The following is a 17,631-nucleotide window of genomic DNA, read 5'->3' as shown; positions in this document are numbered from 1 at the left end:
ATGCTTGTAATCCCAGCACTTTGAGAGCCCGAAGTAGGTGGACCATTTGACATCAGGAGACCGAAATTATCTTGGCCAACATGGTGAAATCCCATCTCTACTAAAAATACAAAAAGAATTAGCTAGGCCTGGTGGCGCATGCCTGTAATCCCAGGTACTTGGGAGGCTGAGGCAGGAAAATCGCTTGAACCCGGGAGGCGGAGGTTGCAGTGAGTGGAGATGGTGCTTTTGCACTCCAGCCTGGGGGACAGAACGAGACTCTGTCTGATAAAAAAGAAAAAGAGTTGGCCAGGTGCAGTGGCTCACACCTGTAATCCCAGCACTTTGGGAGGCCGAGGTGGGCGGATCACAAGGTCAGGAGATTGAGACCATCCTGGCTAACACGGTGAAACCCCGTCTCTACTTAAAAATACAAAAAATTAGCCGGGCATGGTGGTGGGCGCCTGTCGTCCCAGCTACTCGGGAGGCTAAGGCAGGAGAATGGCGTCAACCCGGAGGCAGAGCTTGCAGTGAGCCAAGATCGCACCACTGCACTCCAGCCTGGGTGACAGAGTGAGACTCTTTCTCAAAAAAAAAAAAAAGAAAAAGAAAAAGAAAAAGAGTTATTTACTATCGGCTGGGCGTGGTGGCTAACACCTGTAATCCCAGCACTTTGGGAGGCCAAGGCGGGCAGATCACAAGGTCAGGAGATCGAGACCATCTTGGCTAACATGGTGAAACCCCATCTCTACTAAAAATATAAAAAATTTGCCAGGCGCAGTGGCGGGCGCCTGTAGTCCCAGCTACTCGGGAGGCTGAGGCAGGAGAATGGCGTGAACCCAGGAGGCAGAGCTTGCATCGAGCCAAGATCGCGCCACTGCACACCAGCCTGGGCGACAGAGTGAGACTCCGTCTCAGAAAAAAAAAAAAAAAAAAAAGTTATTTACTATCTATAGGGACTGGGTAACCCTGGGAGGGTTAGTCCCTCAATGGTCAGCAAGGCCCCAGATTACACAGCACTGGAATACAGAAAATAAATGACATGGTTAATCCACCCACTGTGGCCAGCCCTGAGCAAATAGGTCCCATCTTTGCATTTTCACAATCCTCAGGCTGGCATTATGCTTAACTTTATGTTCCAGATGAGAAAACCGAGGCACAGTGGGGGGAAGTAACTTGGCCGAAGTCATGCAGTTAAGAAAAGCAGGAGCTGGGATTCAAACCCAAGTTCAAAACCACCTCAGCTACTTGGAATCCTGGCAAATTAAAGGTTGTGATAATGTCAAGGGCTGGCGAGGATGCGAAGTCACAGTAAACTCTCTTACTCTGCTGGTGGAAGACCAGATTGTTACAAACACATCAAGAACCCTGGCAGACCTAGTAAAGCTAAATGTATTCTTTCCTTGCCGTCTGGCAGCTCCATTCCTGGGTGTCTCTCCAGCACAAATGAGTGCACCAGTACACCAAAAGACATCGACAGAGACATTCACAGAAGTTGTATTTGTAATGGCCAAAGACTGGAGAGCATCCAAATATCTAACAATAGGAGAATGGAAAACATGATTACAGTGCATTCACACAATGGATTACACACAGTTATGGGCATGAATGAAATATTGCTGCACACACATGGATCACTCCCATCATGTTCAACAAAAGAAGCAGGCACAAAAGAGGGCACACTATCATTCCACTTATAGTTGAAGTTCTAGAGCAGGCACAAACTAATCTAAGGTGATAGAAGTCAGAATGATGATTCCCTTGAGGGTGCATGTCATTAACTGAGGGGCCTTCAGGGGAGATGGAGGTGTTCTTTTTTCTTTTCTTTTTTTGAGACAGAGTCTCGCTCTGTCGCCCAGGCTGAAGTGCAGTGAAGCAATCTTGGCTTACTGCAACCTCCACCTCCCGGGTTCAAGCGATTTTCCTGCCTCAGCCTCTCCAGTAGTTGGGACTATAGGTGTGCACCACCATGCCCAGCTAATTTTTGTATTTTTAGTACAAAAAATATGGAGTTTCACCATGTTGGCCAAGCTGGTCTCGAACTCCTGACCTCAAGTGATCCACCTGCCTCCGTCTCCCAAAGTACTGGGATTATAGGCGTAAGCCACCACCCTCAGCCGAGATTTTCTAAATCCTGATCTGGGTGGAGGTTGCAGGGGTCTGTGTGTGCTTGTGTGTGTGTGTGTGTGTGTGTGTGCGCGCGCACATGCATGCATGCATGCTTGTGGGCATACATACATATACATAAAATCATCAAGCTATGCACTCAAGATTTATGCACTTTACCGTATGCTAGTTGTACCTCAATAAAAAAGTAGATTTCCACCTGCTATAAGTGCACATGAGGACTTCTGGGCTCCTATTCTTGGAAGGCCTTGTGGTGCCAGGACCCTGACATTTGGGAAGAAAAGGCTTGGCCATTGGGCCCCAGTCACCGCCCCTCCTTCCTCAGTCAATAGGCTGATTTGCATGCTCTGTTGTGGTCCAGTGGCCTTCCCAGCCCTGTGCCCCAAAGCACCTGGAGCATATAGCCTTGCAGAACTTCTCCTTGCCTGCCTCCCTGCCTCTGGCCATGGCCTGCCGGTGCCTCAGCTTCCTTCTGATGGGGACCTTCCTGTCAGGTGAATCTTTCCTGGGCCTCAGTCACCTGGGTGTGGGGTGGGGAACAGTACTGGCCCCAGAAGGCCCCTGCAAGGAGGCAAATCGATGGGGACAGTAGGGCAGGTCCTGGGAGGGGTATTTTTTTTTTTTTTTTTGAGACGGAGTTTTGCTCTTGTTGCCCAGGCTGGAGTGCAACGGTGCAATCTCGGCTCACTGCACCTCTGCCTCCCAGGTTCAAGCGATTCTCCTGCCTCAGCGTCCTGAGTAGCTGGGATTACAGGCATGCGCCACCACGCCCGGCTAATTTTGTATTTTTAGTAGAGACAAGGTTTCTCCATGTTGGTCAGGCTGGTCTCAAACTCCTGACCTCAGGTGATCCGCCCACCTCAGCCTCCCAAAGTGCTAGGATTACAGGCTTGAGCCACTGCACCTGGCTGGGAGGCGTATTCAGGTAGAGGGGTGACCTGGCTTCAGACAGCTCTGCCCTTGACCTGGGGCAAATCACTTCCCTGTGTGGGCCTTGGTTTTCTCATTCGTGAATGACCAGATCACTAGAGCCCTGGACTCTGACTTTGGGTCTCCTTAGTTTTTCACAGGGGAAGCTATTGTGGGTTGGTCCCTACCCCACAGGGCCTGAGGCAATCTAACCTCCCCGAGAGGGTCCCTGCAGCCAGTTGCCTGAGGCTGAGTTGATGTGTGGGACAGCCCAAGAGGTTCCTGGGGGTGGTTAGTCTGTATTCAGGGTTTGGAAGAGCTGAAGTGAAGTGGGCGGGGAAGTGGGGGAGAGGGGTGCAGTTCTGCAGAGAAACGTGGGTCGGTAGCAGAGGGACCTAGAGGCTGCTAGTCCAACCTTCTGAGCTCTGGGCCTTTAACTGAACACAGATCCTTGAGGATATGGCACTAATGGAGACTTGGGGGCTAACTCCAAACCCCTCACTCACAAAGGGAGATGGAGGTCCAGATAGGGCACCCTAAGTCACACAGAACCAGGCCTCCTGCACCCCGTTCATTGCTAATCCCATAGCACTGGGCTATGAGCCCTTTGGGACTGGGAGTCTCCATGGAGTCCAACCAAGCCTTCACAGGGCAGGGGTGGGAGGGAAGGGGCTCAGGCTGAGTGGGTTTGTGTCTCGCAGTTTCCCAGACAGTCCTGGCCCAGCCGGATGCACTGCTGGTCTTCCCAGGCCAAGTGGCTCAACTCTCCTGCACGCTCAGCCCCCAGCACGTCACCATCAGGGACTACGGTGTGTCCTGGTACCAGCAGCGGGCAGGCAGTGCCCCTCGATATCTCCTCTACTACCGCTCGGAGGAGGATCACCACCGGCCTGCTGACATCCCCGATCGATTCTCGGCAGCCAAGGATGAGGCCCACAATGCCTGTGTCCTCACCATTAGTCCCGTGCAGCCTGAAGACGACGCGGATTACTACTGCTCTGTTGGCTACAGCTTTAGTCCCTAGGGGTGGGGTGTGAGATGGGTGCCTCCCCTCTGCCTCCCATTTCTGCCCCTGACCTTGGGTCCCTTTTAAACTTTCTCTGAGCCTTGCTTCCCCTCTGTAAAATGGGTTAATAATATTCAACATGTCAACAACAGCTATTGTGAGGGTCATGAGATCCTGGCTGAGAAAAATGACTGTGGTGGGTCTGGGAGTTGAAGACCCACTCCTGGCGGGGGGAGCAGTGTGCGGGGGAATGGGGATTCTGGGGACTGTTGTCAAAGAGGAAGCACCTGAGACTATTGGGGCATGGCCCAGACTCCCCCACCATGGCCCCCTGGGGGCTCAAACTGGTAGCCTGACCTTCCTGTGACCTGAGGAGCCGGAGGGAGAAAAAGGAACCAGCCCTTGCCGCCCCCAACTCTGCATGGCTGGTTATGGTCCAAGGGTTATGGCTCTAGGGTGGCTGGTCCCCATGGAGCTCAGGCTGTTGGCTTGGGGAGGGGCAGCCACTGCCTACCCCTTGGAGTCTGTGCCCAAGGCCCGACAGAGCATTAATGGGGCAGGAAGGCAGGTGTGTGTGGGTAGCATTGGAGGCACTCGAGCGCCACGGCTGAGGGTGCTGAAGGCAGGTGGGCAGATGGCTGGGGCAGAATCCTTTTTCCCAGGGACGGTGTGTTCTCCTGATGTCCTGTGATTGGGCCAAGGTCTGCGGAGGGAAGCTCTCCCACAAGCTGGGCAGCTGCACCTGAGCAGGGGTTAGGGGTCATGGGCAGAACACTGGGTGGAGGGGCCAGTCTTGCCATCAGCAGCAAGGAGGGGGCGGAGATTCCTTTTCTTTTTTTTTTTTTTTTTTTTTGTTTTTTGAGATGGAGTCTCGCTCTGTCGCCCAGGCTGGAGTGCAATGGCACTATCTTGGCTCACTGCAACCTCCGCCTCTCAGGGTCAAACGATTCTCCTGTCTCAGTAGCTGGGATTACAGGCGCTTGTCACCACTCCCGGATAATTTTTAGTAGAAACAGGGTTTCACCATGTTGGTCTGGCTGAGTCTCAAACTCCTGACCTCGTGATCCACCCGCCTCGGCCTCCCAAAATGCTGGGATTAAAGGCGTGAGCCACCGCGCCCGGCCAAGGGGGCGGCCATTTCAAGAACACATTCCTCTTCCCTCCCGGTGCGCCTGAGAGGAGGCGCTTCATGTCGAAGTCAGCCCTGGGATGCAGAGAGTTGGGGGGCTCAGGGTCCTGGGATGGTCTCGCAGACACTCCTAGTTCTTCGCCTGCCCCTTCTCATCTCTATTTCTGTGGGGGCGGGGAGGGCAGACAGGAACAGGGCTACCCTTGAAGCAGGTTGGGGGAGGGGGATCCTAACAGGACCCCGGTGCCTGTGGACAGTGACAGGGTCGACAGCTCTGGGGCTCCACTCTCCTTTCCCTGAAGACCCCAGCTGCCTCAGTGGCTTCTGCCTTGCACCCAGCACCAGCGCAGATGCCCCGAGTGCCGGCGGCTCGAGGTCGGCCCGCCCGTCCGGACCTGTTTCCTCCTCTGCTCTCCTGCCAACGCCTGCCCATCTCTGTTTCCCCCACGTCCAGCACGCGCTTCGGGGACGGCCAGAGCCACCATGCCGACTGGAGAGACTCTCCTGATTCGAGTCCTTGTGTCCCGGGGCCCGGGCGGCTACGCGCGGCGACAACCGGTGCGGTGGGACCACCGAGACGCCGGGACCTCCGCGCGGCCTAGAGTGGTCCCGGAAGTGCCCGCGGGCCGGGGGCGGGGCTCTGGGTGCTCGGGCGGCCGCGGGCTCCGCGTCAGCAGCTGCTGTGGAGCCAGGCAGCGTCGGCCGCGTCGGCCGCGTCGGCCGCGGGTTGGAGCAGCTCAGGTGCGGCCCCGCCCCGCCCGCCTGCGGCCCCGCCCCGGCCCAGGTGAGCTGCCCCGCCCCGGCCCAGGTGAGTGGCCCCGCGTCCGCCGGTGTGACCTGAGTCCGCCTGACCACCTGTCCCTCCGGTGGCCCTGGGTGTGCGTGTCCCCAATCGCGGGGAAGCCTGTAGGGGCGCCACGTCGCCGCCTGGGCAGCGTGTGCGGGTCCGTGGCCACTCTTGGGCCCCCAGCCAGGAAACCTTGACTGCACTAAGAGTTTGCAGGGTGCCCAGGCCCTAGGGACTCTCTGGAGCATGGGATGACAGATGCAGGAGGACCCGGAGAAGGCCCCGACAGAGGTGGGAAGCATGGAGTTCCAGACCTTTGCATTTTCGGTCCAAAAACACTTATCATGTTGTGGGAGACAGATAAAGGGTTGCCAACTTTTTATCCTGAGTGGAGACTTCAGGGTGTAGGGGCTATATAGTGGGAATGGAAAACCTCTACGGAGGGAAGTTTGAGAACACCAGGACTTAATGGGTGGGCGGAGGAAGAGTTGCAATCTAAAGATATCAAGAAAGAGAACTTGGAAGCCATGAAAATTGGGAAGAAAGCGAGGGTGGGGATGGGGTTGGGGGGTAGCTCAAAGCTTTCATGCACCCAGGTAGGCAATGTGGGCGGGTGAAGGGATATTGTCACATCTTCGTTTTTCAAGAGAAAGCCAGAAACCTACTGAGTTTTAAATATTGGTAACTAAGGAAAATGAACAGGAAAAGCCAAACTCTTCGAGAGCCAAACATAACATAGCAGGATCTTCAGGCTGCCAATTTGCAACCTCTGAAATGAAGGGTTTTGAGAAGGAGGTATTGGAGAGCAGTGCCAGATGGGGTGGGAAGGTGAAGACTGAGAAGAGAGGGATTGGCAATAAGGAGGTCATAGAATGCCAGAGCTGAGGTCCCAGCTGAAATCGGAAACTCGAAATTTGTCGTGGTGCCATACATAGTTGTATGATTTTTCTTGGCAACATTTAACAACTTAGGAGGAACTGGCCGAGAAGACTGGGACTTAGCGGCTAGTTGCAGCCGGACGAGGAGGTGAGGAGCATGGTGCTAGAGCGTGAGAGTTGAAGTGATGCGCATAGTATGGAGAGTCTAAGCTGGATGGAGAAGGGGTGGAGCTGGAAAAGGAGAACTACAGTAAAAATGGCTTGGATTTCATGAGGTCGAAAAGCACAAATTGAGTGAGAGAGCTGGAAGGGTTGGAGATTATGGGTTGCTGAAGAGGAGGGGGAGGGTGAGAGGAGTTGAAGTGATCAAAGAATTTTTGAAAATACTTTAGGGCTGGGCGAGGGGGCTCACGCCTGTAATACCAGCACTTTCGGAGGCCAAAATGGGTGGATCGCATGAGCTCAGAAATTCGAGACCAGTCTGCACAACATGGCGAAAACCCGTCTCTACAAAAAATACAAAAATTAGCCAGGTGTGGCGCGTGCCTGTAGTGCCTGTATTCCCAGCTACTGTTTTTTGTTTTTGTTTTTGTTTTTGTTTTTGTTTTTTTGAGATGGAGTCTCGTCCTGTCGCCCAGCCTGGAGTGCAGTGGCGCGATCTCGGCTCACTGCAAGCTCCGCCTCCTGGGTTCACGCCATTCTCCTGCCTCAGCCTCCCAAGTAGCTGGGACTACAGGCACCTGCCACCACGGCCGGCTTTTTTTTTTTTTTTTTTTTTTTTTTTTGAGATGGAGTCTCGCTCTGTTACCCAGGCTAGAGTGCAGTGGCGCGATCTCGGCTCACTGCAACCTCCGCCCCCCAGGTTCAAGCGATTCTCCTGCCTCAGCCTCCCGGAGTAGCTGGGATTACAGGCACGCTGTAATTTTTGTATTTTTAGTAGAGACGGGGTTTCACCATCTTGGCCAGGCTGGTCTTGAACTCCTGACCTCATGATCCACCCACCTCGGCCTCCCAAAGTGCTGGGATTAGAGGCGTGAGCCACCGCGTCCGGCCTTTTTTGTATTTTTAATAGGGACAGGGTTTCACCGTGTTAGCCAGGATGGTGTCCTAGCTACTTAAGAGGCTGAGATAGGAGAATCACTTGAACCCACGAGCCAGAGGTTCCAGTGATCTGTAATCACACCACTGCACTCCATTCTGGAAAAAGAAAATACTTTAGTTCAGTGCTCTTTTTTTTTTTATATCCAGTCGGTCTATTGGCTGAAAAATCATTTAAAAAAATCATTTCTGGGCTGGGCGTGGTGGCTCACGCCTGTAATCCCAGCACTTTGGGATGCCAAGGTGGGCGGATCACCTGAGGTCAGGAGTTCGAGACCAGCCTGGCCAACATAGTGAAACCCCATCTCTACTAAAAATACAAAAATTATCCGGGCCTGGTGGCGGGTGCCTGTAATCCCAGCTATTCAGGAGGGTGAGGCAGGAGAATTGCTTGAACCCAGGAGGCAGAGGTTGCAGTGAGCCGAGATTGGGCCATTGCATTCCTGGCTGGGCAACAAGAGTGAGACTCCACCTCAAAAAAAAAAAAAATCATTTCTGCTGGGCATGGTGGCTCATGCCTGTAATCCAGCACTTTGGGAGGCAGAGATGGGAGGACTGCTTGAGCCCAGGAGTTCAAGACCAGCCTGGGCAACATAATATTATCTCATCTCTACAGAAAAATTAAAAAATTAGCTGGATGTGTTGATATGCCCCTGTAGTCCCAGCTACTTGAGAGGCTGAGGTTGGAGGATCAGTTGAGCTGGGGAGGTCAAGGCTGCAGTGAGCTGTGATTCTACTCCTGCACTCCAGCCTGGGTGACAGAGTGAGACCCTGTCTCAAAAAAAATTTTTTTTTCCAAGTAGAAATGAGTTCTGTTATGACTGGTCTGATTAATTTAGTTTTTTTTGTTTTTTTTTTTTGAGGCAGTTACTCTCTAGATTCAGTATAAGGATAATTGTGCCTTTGTATAGAGTTGTGAAGATTAAATGAGGTGCCTTGAAGGACCTATTAGTGCCTAGCACAGAGTAGGTGCTCAGTGAATATGAGCTGTTGCTATCATTATTGTGTCACCTGAAGACTTTGCCTTTATCTAGCACAGAAGTTTCTGAATAGGGCTCTTTGGGGCTTCCTCAGGGGCCACATCTGGGAGGGGGAGTGCTGAGTGGGCTGTTCTAGCTTCCTTCCTTGTCCCTGCTAATGCGCCCTCCTTCAACTGGAGCAGCTCTGCTTTTGTCTGTTTTATTTTATTTTTATTTTTATTTATTTATTTATTTTTTGAGACGGAGTCTCACTCTGTTGCCCAGGCTGGTGTGCAGTGGCATGATCTCGCAAGCTCCGCCTCCTGAGTTCACGCCATTCTCCTGCCTCAGCCTCCCGAGTAGCTGGGACTACAGGCACCTGCCACCACGCCCGGCTAATTTTTTTGTATTTCTAGTAGAGACAGGGTTTCACCGTGTTAGCCAGGATGGTCTCGATCTCGTGACCTCGTGATCCGCCCACCTCAGCTTCCCAAAGTGCTGGGATTACAGGTGTGAGCCACCGCGCCCGGACTTGTCTGTTTTATTTATTTATATCTCCTAGACCAGTGATCCCCAACCTTTTTGGCATCAGGGACCAGTTTTGCGGAAGACAATTTTTCCATGAATGGGTGGGGGACATGGGGGATGGTTTTGAGATGAAACTGTTCCACCTCAGATCATCAGGTGTTAGATTCTCATAAGGAGTGCACAACCAAATCCCTCGTATGCACAGTTTACGATAGGGTTCCAGTTCCTATGAGAATCTAATGCCACTGCTCATCTGACAGGAGGCAGAGTTCAGGCTGTAATGCTCGCTCACCTTCCGCTCACCTCCTGCTATGCGGCCTGGTTCCTAACAGGCCACAGACTGGTGCCTGTCCCCCACTCTGGGGGTTGGGGACCCCTGTCCTAGACAGTTGACTTATTTGACTAAAGTGTTCTTTGACCAAAAAAAGTGACAGTTCTGGCACAAAAACAAATGGCTTTTCCTCCATTTGATAATTTATTCAACAACTGTGTACATTGGGATTGTGCTTTTGTGCTGGGGGCTGGGGATTCTGAAATGAAGGAGCACAGTATTTGCCCTTAGGGAATTTTCAAGCTAACGGTGGGGGCCTGAGATGGTCAAGAACCTGAGGGCGCAGAGAAAAAGGGACATTTGGACGAGTCCTGAAGGATGAGCAAGTGGCAGTCTGAGAATGGTCCTTACCTGTTAGGACCAGACAACAGCAGTGCAAATTAGTCATTGAGCTGGAAAATTAGAAGTGTTGGGGGGGGCCAGCCTGGGCAATACAGTGTGACCTCATCTCTACAAAAAGAAAGAATTAAAAAAATTAGCAGAGTGTGGTGGCGTACACTTGCAGTCCCAGGAGGCTGAGGTGGGAGGATCACTTGAGCCTGGGAGGCAGAGGTTGCAGTGAGCCAAAATCACACCACTATACTCCAGCCTGGGCAACGGGCAAGAGCCTATCTCAAATAAAAAAGAAGAGGTGTATGGGGCAGACAGACAGGAGATGGATTGGAAGGGCCAGGTGTGAAGGAATTGGGCTGTCACAAGATCCTAAGAAGGGAACCACCAGGCCAGGCATGGTGGCTCACGCCTGTAATCCCAGCACTTTGGGAGGCCGAGGCAGGCAGATCACTTGAGGTCAGAAGTTTGAGACCAGCCTGGCCAACATGGTGAAACCCGGTCTCTACTAAAAATACAAAAATTAGCCAAGAATGGTGGCGGGCGCCTGTAATCCCAGCTACTTGGGACGCCAAGGCAGGAGAATCACTTGAAGTTGGAAGGCAGAGGTTGCAGTGAGCCAAGATCGTGCCACTGCACTCCAGCCTGGGTGAAAGAGTGAAACTCCTTCTCAAAAAAAAAAAAAGGGAACCACCATAATCAGGCTTATGTTTTGGATATTTGACTCTATTGTTAATGTAGGGCATGCACCAGAGGGAGATGAGGAAGCCGGAGGTCAGCAGCTAGTTTGGAGGCCAGCCCTGAAAAGATCCCAGGAGGTAGCTCTGAAGCCTGAGCTGCAGAGTGACAGTGAGGACTGAGAGACAGAGACGCTGCCCATGCAGCCTCAGGAAGTAGATAAGAGGGGACCGGTCGGGTGAGAATAAGAGCGGCTATGCTGACTCCCAGGTTGGGGCACCTGGCTGGAGGGAGTGCGACTGACCTAGGGTAGAGGGAAGAGCTCTCTTTCTCTTTCCCAGCAAAACCTGCCCCCAATGTCACCCAGTAGCTGGAGTCTTGCTCCTTTTCTGCAATGGCCCCACTTCCTGGTTGTTGTTGCTGTTGTTGTTGTTGTTGTTTGAGATAGAGTCTCGCTTTCTTGCCCACGTTGGAGTGCAGTGGGGTGATCTCCGCTCACTGCAATCTCTGCCTCCCAGGTTCAAGCGAGTCTCCTGCCTCAGCCTCCCTAGTAGCTGGGATTACAGGCACCCACCACCACACCCGGCTAATTGTTTTGTATTTTTAGTGGAGACGGGGTTTCACCATGTGACCAGGCTGGTTTTGAACTCCTGACCTCAAGTGATCTGCCTGCCTCAGCCTCCCAAAGTGCTAGGATTATAGGTGTGAGCCACCACACCCAGCCCCCACTTCCTGTTTTGGCTCACCTTTCTGAACACCTTCAGCCCGTAGAGTCTAGACACCATGATGTGGCACTTGATTGTGTCTGTCTGTCTGCCTTCAATTGTCTCTGGTAAGCAAAACTTGCCTCTAACTTATTTGGGATCATCTTAAGGGCAAGATTGTGTCTTATGCGTATTTTGTTGTTTCTACCATAGATTCTAGGACAGGAAGCAGGCACATATGAGCTGCTTGACTTGCTGACTTGACAGAGTTCCCTGTTTTCTTTTCAGATTGTGAGAACAGTAAGTGTGGCCCAAAGAAGAACATTTTTAAAGAAATACAACCATTGGGGATGATAGCAGATTCACAATGGAGGTTCCCCCAGCAACCAAGTTTGGTGAGACCTTTGCATTTGAGAACAGGTTAGAGTCACAACAAGGACTTTTCCCAGGGGAGGACCTGGGGGACCCTTTTCTTCAGGAAAGAGGTTTGGAGCAAATGGCTGTGATCTACAAGGAGATCCCTCTTGGTGAGCAGGACGAAGAACATGATGATTACGAGGGGAATTTCAGTTTGTGCTCAAGCCCTGTTCAGCATCAAAGTATCCCCCCAGGAACCAGACCCCAGGATGATGAGCTCTTCGGACAAACCTTCCTCCAGAAATCCGACCTCAGCATGTGTCAGATAATCCACAGTGAAGAGCCCAGTCCATGCGATTGTGCAGAAACAGACAGAGGGGACTCAGGACCTAACGCACCTCACAGAACCCCACAACCAGCCAAGCCCTACGCGTGTCGAGAGTGTGGGAAGGCCTTTAGCCAGAGCTCGCACCTGCTCCGACACCTGGTGATCCACACTGGGGAGAAGCCCTATGAGTGCTGTGAGTGCGGGAAGGCCTTCAGCCAGAGCTCCCACCTGCTCAGGCACCAGATCATCCACACCGGGGAGAAGCCCTATGAGTGCCGGGAGTGTGGGAAGGCCTTCCGCCAGAGCTCAGCCCTCACGCAACACCAAAAGATCCACACCGGAAAGAGGCCCTACGAGTGCAGGGAATGCGGGAAAGATTTCAGCCGGAGCTCCAGCCTCAGAAAACACGAGAGAATTCATACAGGAGAGAGACCTTATCAGTGTAAGGAATGTGGGAAATCCTTCAACCAGAGCTCAGGCCTGAGCCAGCATCGGAAGATCCACACCCTAAAGAAACCTCACGAGTGCGATCTCTGTGGGAAAGCCTTTTGTCACAGGTCACACCTCATCCGACACCAGCGGATCCACACTGGGAAGAAACCATACAAATGTGATGAGTGCGGGAAGGCCTTCAGCCAGAGCTCCAACCTCATTGAGCACCGCAAGACCCACACCGGCGAGAAGCCCTACAAATGCCAGAAGTGCGGGAAAGCCTTCAGCCAGAGCTCCTCCCTCATTGAGCACCAGCGCATCCACACCGGTGAGAAGCCCTACGAGTGCTGTCAGTGTGGCAAGGCCTTTTGCCACAGCTCTGCGCTGATCCAGCACCAGAGAATCCACACCGGCAAGAAGCCCTACACCTGCGAGTGTGGCAAAGCCTTCCGGCACCGGTCAGCCCTCATCGAGCACTATAAAACCCACACCAGAGAGAAGCCCTACGTGTGCAATCTGTGCGGCAAGTCCTTCCGGGGGAGCTCGCACCTGATTCGCCATCAGAAGATTCATTCTGGGGAGAAGCTATAGAAAGAGGAGCCCACACAAAGCTTGAAAGCCTGTGCCAGATGGAGCCCTTATTCCACGTCGCGTGGTCTCCAAGACCCCACCTACCTCCCTGATGCTGAATGGAAACCTTCCCACCTAAGCGCTCTTGAACATCCCACTAGCAGGAAGGCCCTGCGTGGCCCCGGGCCAAGCACGCCAGCTCTCAGCAGGTTTTCTGCGTGGAAGGGAAGGTGGGGTGATAGGGAGGGCAGCCGGAAAAGACAGCTGGCCTTCAGTTTCTCCTTCTTGCATTTGACTCCCAAGCCTACAGGATTTCATTTTGCCCTGTCTTCACATTTCCCAGAATCTAGAAGAATAAATGCCAAGAGGGAGAAAGTTGAATTAAACCCAGGAAAATATCAGATGAACTCTTTAAAACAGGCTGCAGTCTGGCAAGACAGAAACCACACTCACAGTCCAAAGCAGTAGAAGAAAAATGGATTCAAAAGTAGATGTGTCAGCAGCAAAGTAGAATTTTCTCACTGGGTTGGGCATTGGTGGGGACAACCAAAACAGGTCTGCAGAGCAAAGGCAGGTCTGGAGGGTGGGTCTTGAGATTGGGGGTGAGGGTGGTGAGCCCCTGGGCGTGGCCTCTTAACCGTCTCCTTAGCCCTAGGGCAGCTTCCCTCAGACAGCTCTGTTACAGGAGGATAGAGATTTGATCATGTTGGCCAGAGGATGTTTGACACCCAGCGGTGACTCAGCCTGGACACCGGACATGACTGCCCTCCAGGAATAACCCCTCCCTGAGACATAGTGTCCCCAAGACCACAGTGTGCCTTGGACATCAGCAGGGCCTGGGTCTGGTCTGGTCTGGCAATGATGCAGCCCTCCTGCCCCAGTGTCAGGGGACCTGGGAAGCTGGGTGGCCTGTTGGAGGAGGCTGTGTTCTAATCAGAAGGTCTGGGTTCAAGTCCTAGTTCCACCCCCTCCTACGTGCGTGAGCTTGAACAAGTCCTGTAACTTCCCCAGGCTCCATTTCCCCATCCAAGAGTTGGGGTAATGGGAACTGGCCACGTGCCTCTAAGAGTTGGTGCCAGGCTGTCATTCAGAACACAGCCACTGTGAAAGTGCTTTGGCAACTGTGAGCAGTCATGGTGACTGAGGACAGAGACCCAGAGTGACCCCTGCCCCACCCCTGTGCATTTCCACGGACTGGAGAGATGTTCCCGTCTGGTTTCTGAGCAGTGGGACCTCTCATTGAACAGGGCTTTCTCTCCCTCCGCCCCTTGCAGCCTGGGCTGTGTATGCCTGCAGATGCAGTGTCCCACACAAGGACACTTCCTCTTGGATGCTGTCCTGAGCCTCCTGTAGCAGCAGTGTCATTCTGCACTTCCACATTCTGTCTGTCTTCCCCGCCTGCCAACTGGGAGTTCACGTGGGGCTTGTTTAAACAGTACCATTGCTTGTGTCCCACCTGGACCAGTTCAGTCAGCCGCAGTGGTGGCATGTTTTAAAGCTCCCCAGGTGATTATAACTTCCTAGTGTGCAGCCAGGCTGTGGGCCCTGTGCTGGGCTTTTTTTTTTGAGATGGAGTGTTGCCCTGTTGCCAGGCTGGAATGCAGTGGCGTGATCTTGGCTCACTGCAAGCTCTGCCTCCTGGGTTCAAGCGATTCCCCTGCCTCAGCCTGCTGAGTAGCTGGGACTACAGGTGCGTGCCACCATGCCTGGCTAATTTTTTGTATTTTTAGTACAGACGGGGTTTCACCATGTTGGCCAGGATGGTCTCGATCTCTTGACCTCGTGATCTGCCCGCCTTGGCCTCTCAAAGTGCTGGGATTACAGGCATGAGCCTCCACACCTGGCCCATGCTGGGTTTTTGTGCATCCCTCGACAGCTTCCAATGTCAGCCTGCTGGCTTTGGCTGAGCAGAGATTGAAGGCCATTCTGTCTCAGTGCCCTCACTCCCTGCTCCCCACACCTGGAGCCTCAGGGATGGGCTCAGGCTGATGGTCAGCTGGGCGCTTGGAAAGTGTTTGGCTGGGGCCTCGGGGATCTCTTTAGTCCTGGCTTCCCTTGGGCTCCTCAGAGCTAGTGGGGAAGGAGGCAGTCTAGGCTGTTTTGAAGTTTCCTAAACATTTATGGCTGGGCTAACATGAACTCATCATGGTAACACTGGGTATTTCAGCTGATCAGAAGCTCAGCATGGCCATTATGCCTAGTTTTGATGAATAAACATGGGAAAGCCATAATTGTTACTAAGTGGGTCTTGATAGGCCAGAGATTTCCAAATGACAGATATGATGGGCTGGAGAGGTCATGGTGGGAGTTCCAGCCATGCCTCTGTCCAGCCCCTGTCTTTGCTACGTATGTGAAACATTTAACATTTAACCAGCACTCCATTGTCCACCAGAACCCTCTGTGCAACCAGTTGGACTGACTGGGTGGTGCCCTGGGCATTGCCTGCAAGTGGCCTGTCATTTCAGGCCTGTCTCTATCAAGAGTGAAGAGAGAATGCTAGGATGCAGTGGGGACAGCAGGCGGCATCAAGCAGGGGTCCCTGAAAGATCTACCTCCTCTTTACACCTGCCCCTCTTCCCCACCGTTATCATCTGGCAAATGTCTGTTACCTATCTTTGGTCTCTCCCTCCCCATCCTTCCTGCACACCCCAGCCAAATTGATTTTTAAAGCATCATTTTGCACAAGTCACCACTCTCCTTAAAACCAACTTTCAGGAGCTTTTCTGCACGCAAACCCTCGTTTCAGCCAACCTGGTTTACCCACTCTGAGCAAGCCACATGGAGATCAGGCCGCCCCTGCTCACTCCAGCATCACTCCCAGCTCATAATTCTGTGCTGTTCTTGCATTTTGAAAAGTGCACTTTCTCCTCCTCTCCCTCCCTCTCTCTTTCTAATTTTTGTGTAACGTGGAGATGAAGATCCCCCCTCTCTCCCAAGGGTTAACAGATAAACATGATAAGACCAGGTTCTTTTTTGGAAGTATGACCAGAGCCTCATTCCCTCTGTTCAAATTCTTTCCTTGTTTTATTAGTTTTTTTTTTTTTTTTTTTTTTTGAGACAGAGTCTCACTGTCACCCAGGCTGGAGTGCAGTGGTGCGATCTTGGCTCGCTGCAACCTCTGCCTCCCGGGTTCAAGTGATTCTCCTGCCTCAGCCTCCTGAGTAGCTGGGATTACAGGCATGCGCCACCACGCCTGGCTAACTTTTGTATTTTTAGTAGAGATGGGGTTTCATCATGTTGGCCAGGCTGGTCTCGAACTTCTGACCTCCTGATCTGCCTGCCTTGGCTTCCTGAAGTGTTGGGATTACAGGCGTGAGCCATGTGCCCAGCCAGCTTATTAGATTTTTTTTTTTTAACTCTCTCATTCTATTTAGATTCTCAAACAGTGTAAAGTTATAAAAGATCATCCCTGGCAATATTTTAATCAGTTATCTTTTAATTTAGTTGTTCTTTGTTTTTGTTGTCCTACCTTTTCTTTTTTTGAGATGGAGTCTTGCTTTGTCACCCAGGCTGTAGTGCAGTGGGGCGACCTCAGCTTACTGCAAGCTCCACCTCCCAGGTTCAGACCATTCTCCTGCCTCAGCCTCCTGAGTAGCTGGTACTACAGGCACCTGCCACCACCCCCGGCTAATTTTTTGTATTTTTAATAGAGACGGGGTTTCACCGTGTTAGCCAGGATGGTCTCGGTGTCCTGACCTCATGATCTGCCTGCCTCGGCCTCCCAAAGTGCTGGGATTACAGTCGTGAGCCACCGCACCCGGCCTTTTTTTTTCCTTTTTATGGCAGTGGTTTACTTAGATGTTGTTGAGTAGTACAAAACTCCAACTCTTGCTTTTATTTGCTAATCTCATTGTTTTGTCAGCGTATATGTGTTCTCTCTTTTTGTTTGTCTTTTTTTACTTTGTAGTTCTAAGATTACTTAGATATAATTAATCATATTTTAAATATTTCTAGTAAATGTAGGTACTTTGGTCTATTTTTTTTTTTAACTGAGTCTTGCTGTGTTGCCCAGGCTGGAGTGCAGTGGCGCGATCTCAGCTCACTACAAGCCCCCACCTCCCCGGTTCACGCCATTCTCCTACCTCAGCCTCCTGAGTAGCTGGGACTACAGGCACCTGCCACCATGCCCAGCTAATTTTTTGTATTTTTAGTAGAGACGGGGTTTCACCGTGTTAGCCAGGATAGTCTCAATCTCCTGACCTCGTGATCTGCCCGCCTTGGCCTCCCAAAGGGCTGGGAATATAGGCGTGAGCCACCGCGCCCGGCCTTTTTTTATTTCTTCTTCTTCTTAGAGTGACAGCTTTGTCTGCACTCCGTAAGTTTTGACGTGGTGTTTTTTGTTATAGTATTAAGAATTTCCTTTTGCCCAAGTGTTATTATTTAAAAATATTTCTAAGTGGGCCGGGCGTGGTGACTCACACCTGTAATCCCAGCCCTTTGGAAGGCCGAGGTGGGTGGATCACGAGGTCAGGAGTTTAAGACCAGCCTGGCCAACATGGTG

General features: G+C 52.1%; 2 protein-coding genes across 3 annotated transcripts; both read left to right on the top strand.

Annotated features, from left to right (window-relative positions):
• The first annotated feature begins 2,457 nt into the window (after positions 1–2,457).
• VPREB3 (V-set pre-B cell surrogate light chain 3) lies at positions 2,458–4,172 on the top strand. The gene is made up of 2 exons (XM_001169411.7): positions 2,458–2,600; positions 3,717–4,172. Exons 1-2 carry the CDS (start codon positions 2,552–2,554, stop codon positions 4,037–4,039), a joined length of 372 nt encoding a protein of 123 aa, XP_001169411.1. The 5' UTR covers positions 2,458–2,551; the 3' UTR covers positions 4,040–4,172.
• Positions 4,173–5,778: 1,606 nt separating this feature from the next.
• On the top strand, positions 5,779–16,115 carry ZNF70 (zinc finger protein 70). Of its 2 annotated transcripts, none has more exons than XM_009437922.5 (2): positions 5,779–6,228; positions 11,732–16,115. In XM_009437922.5, exon 2 carries the CDS (start codon positions 11,811–11,813, stop codon positions 13,149–13,151), a length of 1,341 nt encoding a protein of 446 aa, XP_009436197.1. In that variant the 5' UTR covers positions 5,779–6,228; positions 11,732–11,810; the 3' UTR covers positions 13,152–16,115. The 2 variants fall into 2 exon arrangements, with proteins under 2 accessions (XP_009436197.1, XP_054532072.1); XM_054676097.2 differs by having other exon boundaries at positions 5,793–5,958; positions 11,732–15,358.
• Positions 16,116–17,631: the final 1,516 nt, after the last annotated feature.

Source organism: Pan troglodytes, chromosome 23 (genome assembly GCF_028858775.2).
Source record: "Pan troglodytes isolate AG18354 chromosome 23, NHGRI_mPanTro3-v2.0_pri, whole genome shotgun sequence".
Taxonomy (NCBI): Eukaryota; Metazoa; Chordata; class Mammalia; order Primates; family Hominidae; genus Pan; species Pan troglodytes.
Note: the sequence above shows the minus strand (reverse complement) of the source record. Positions and strands in the feature narration are given on the sequence as shown.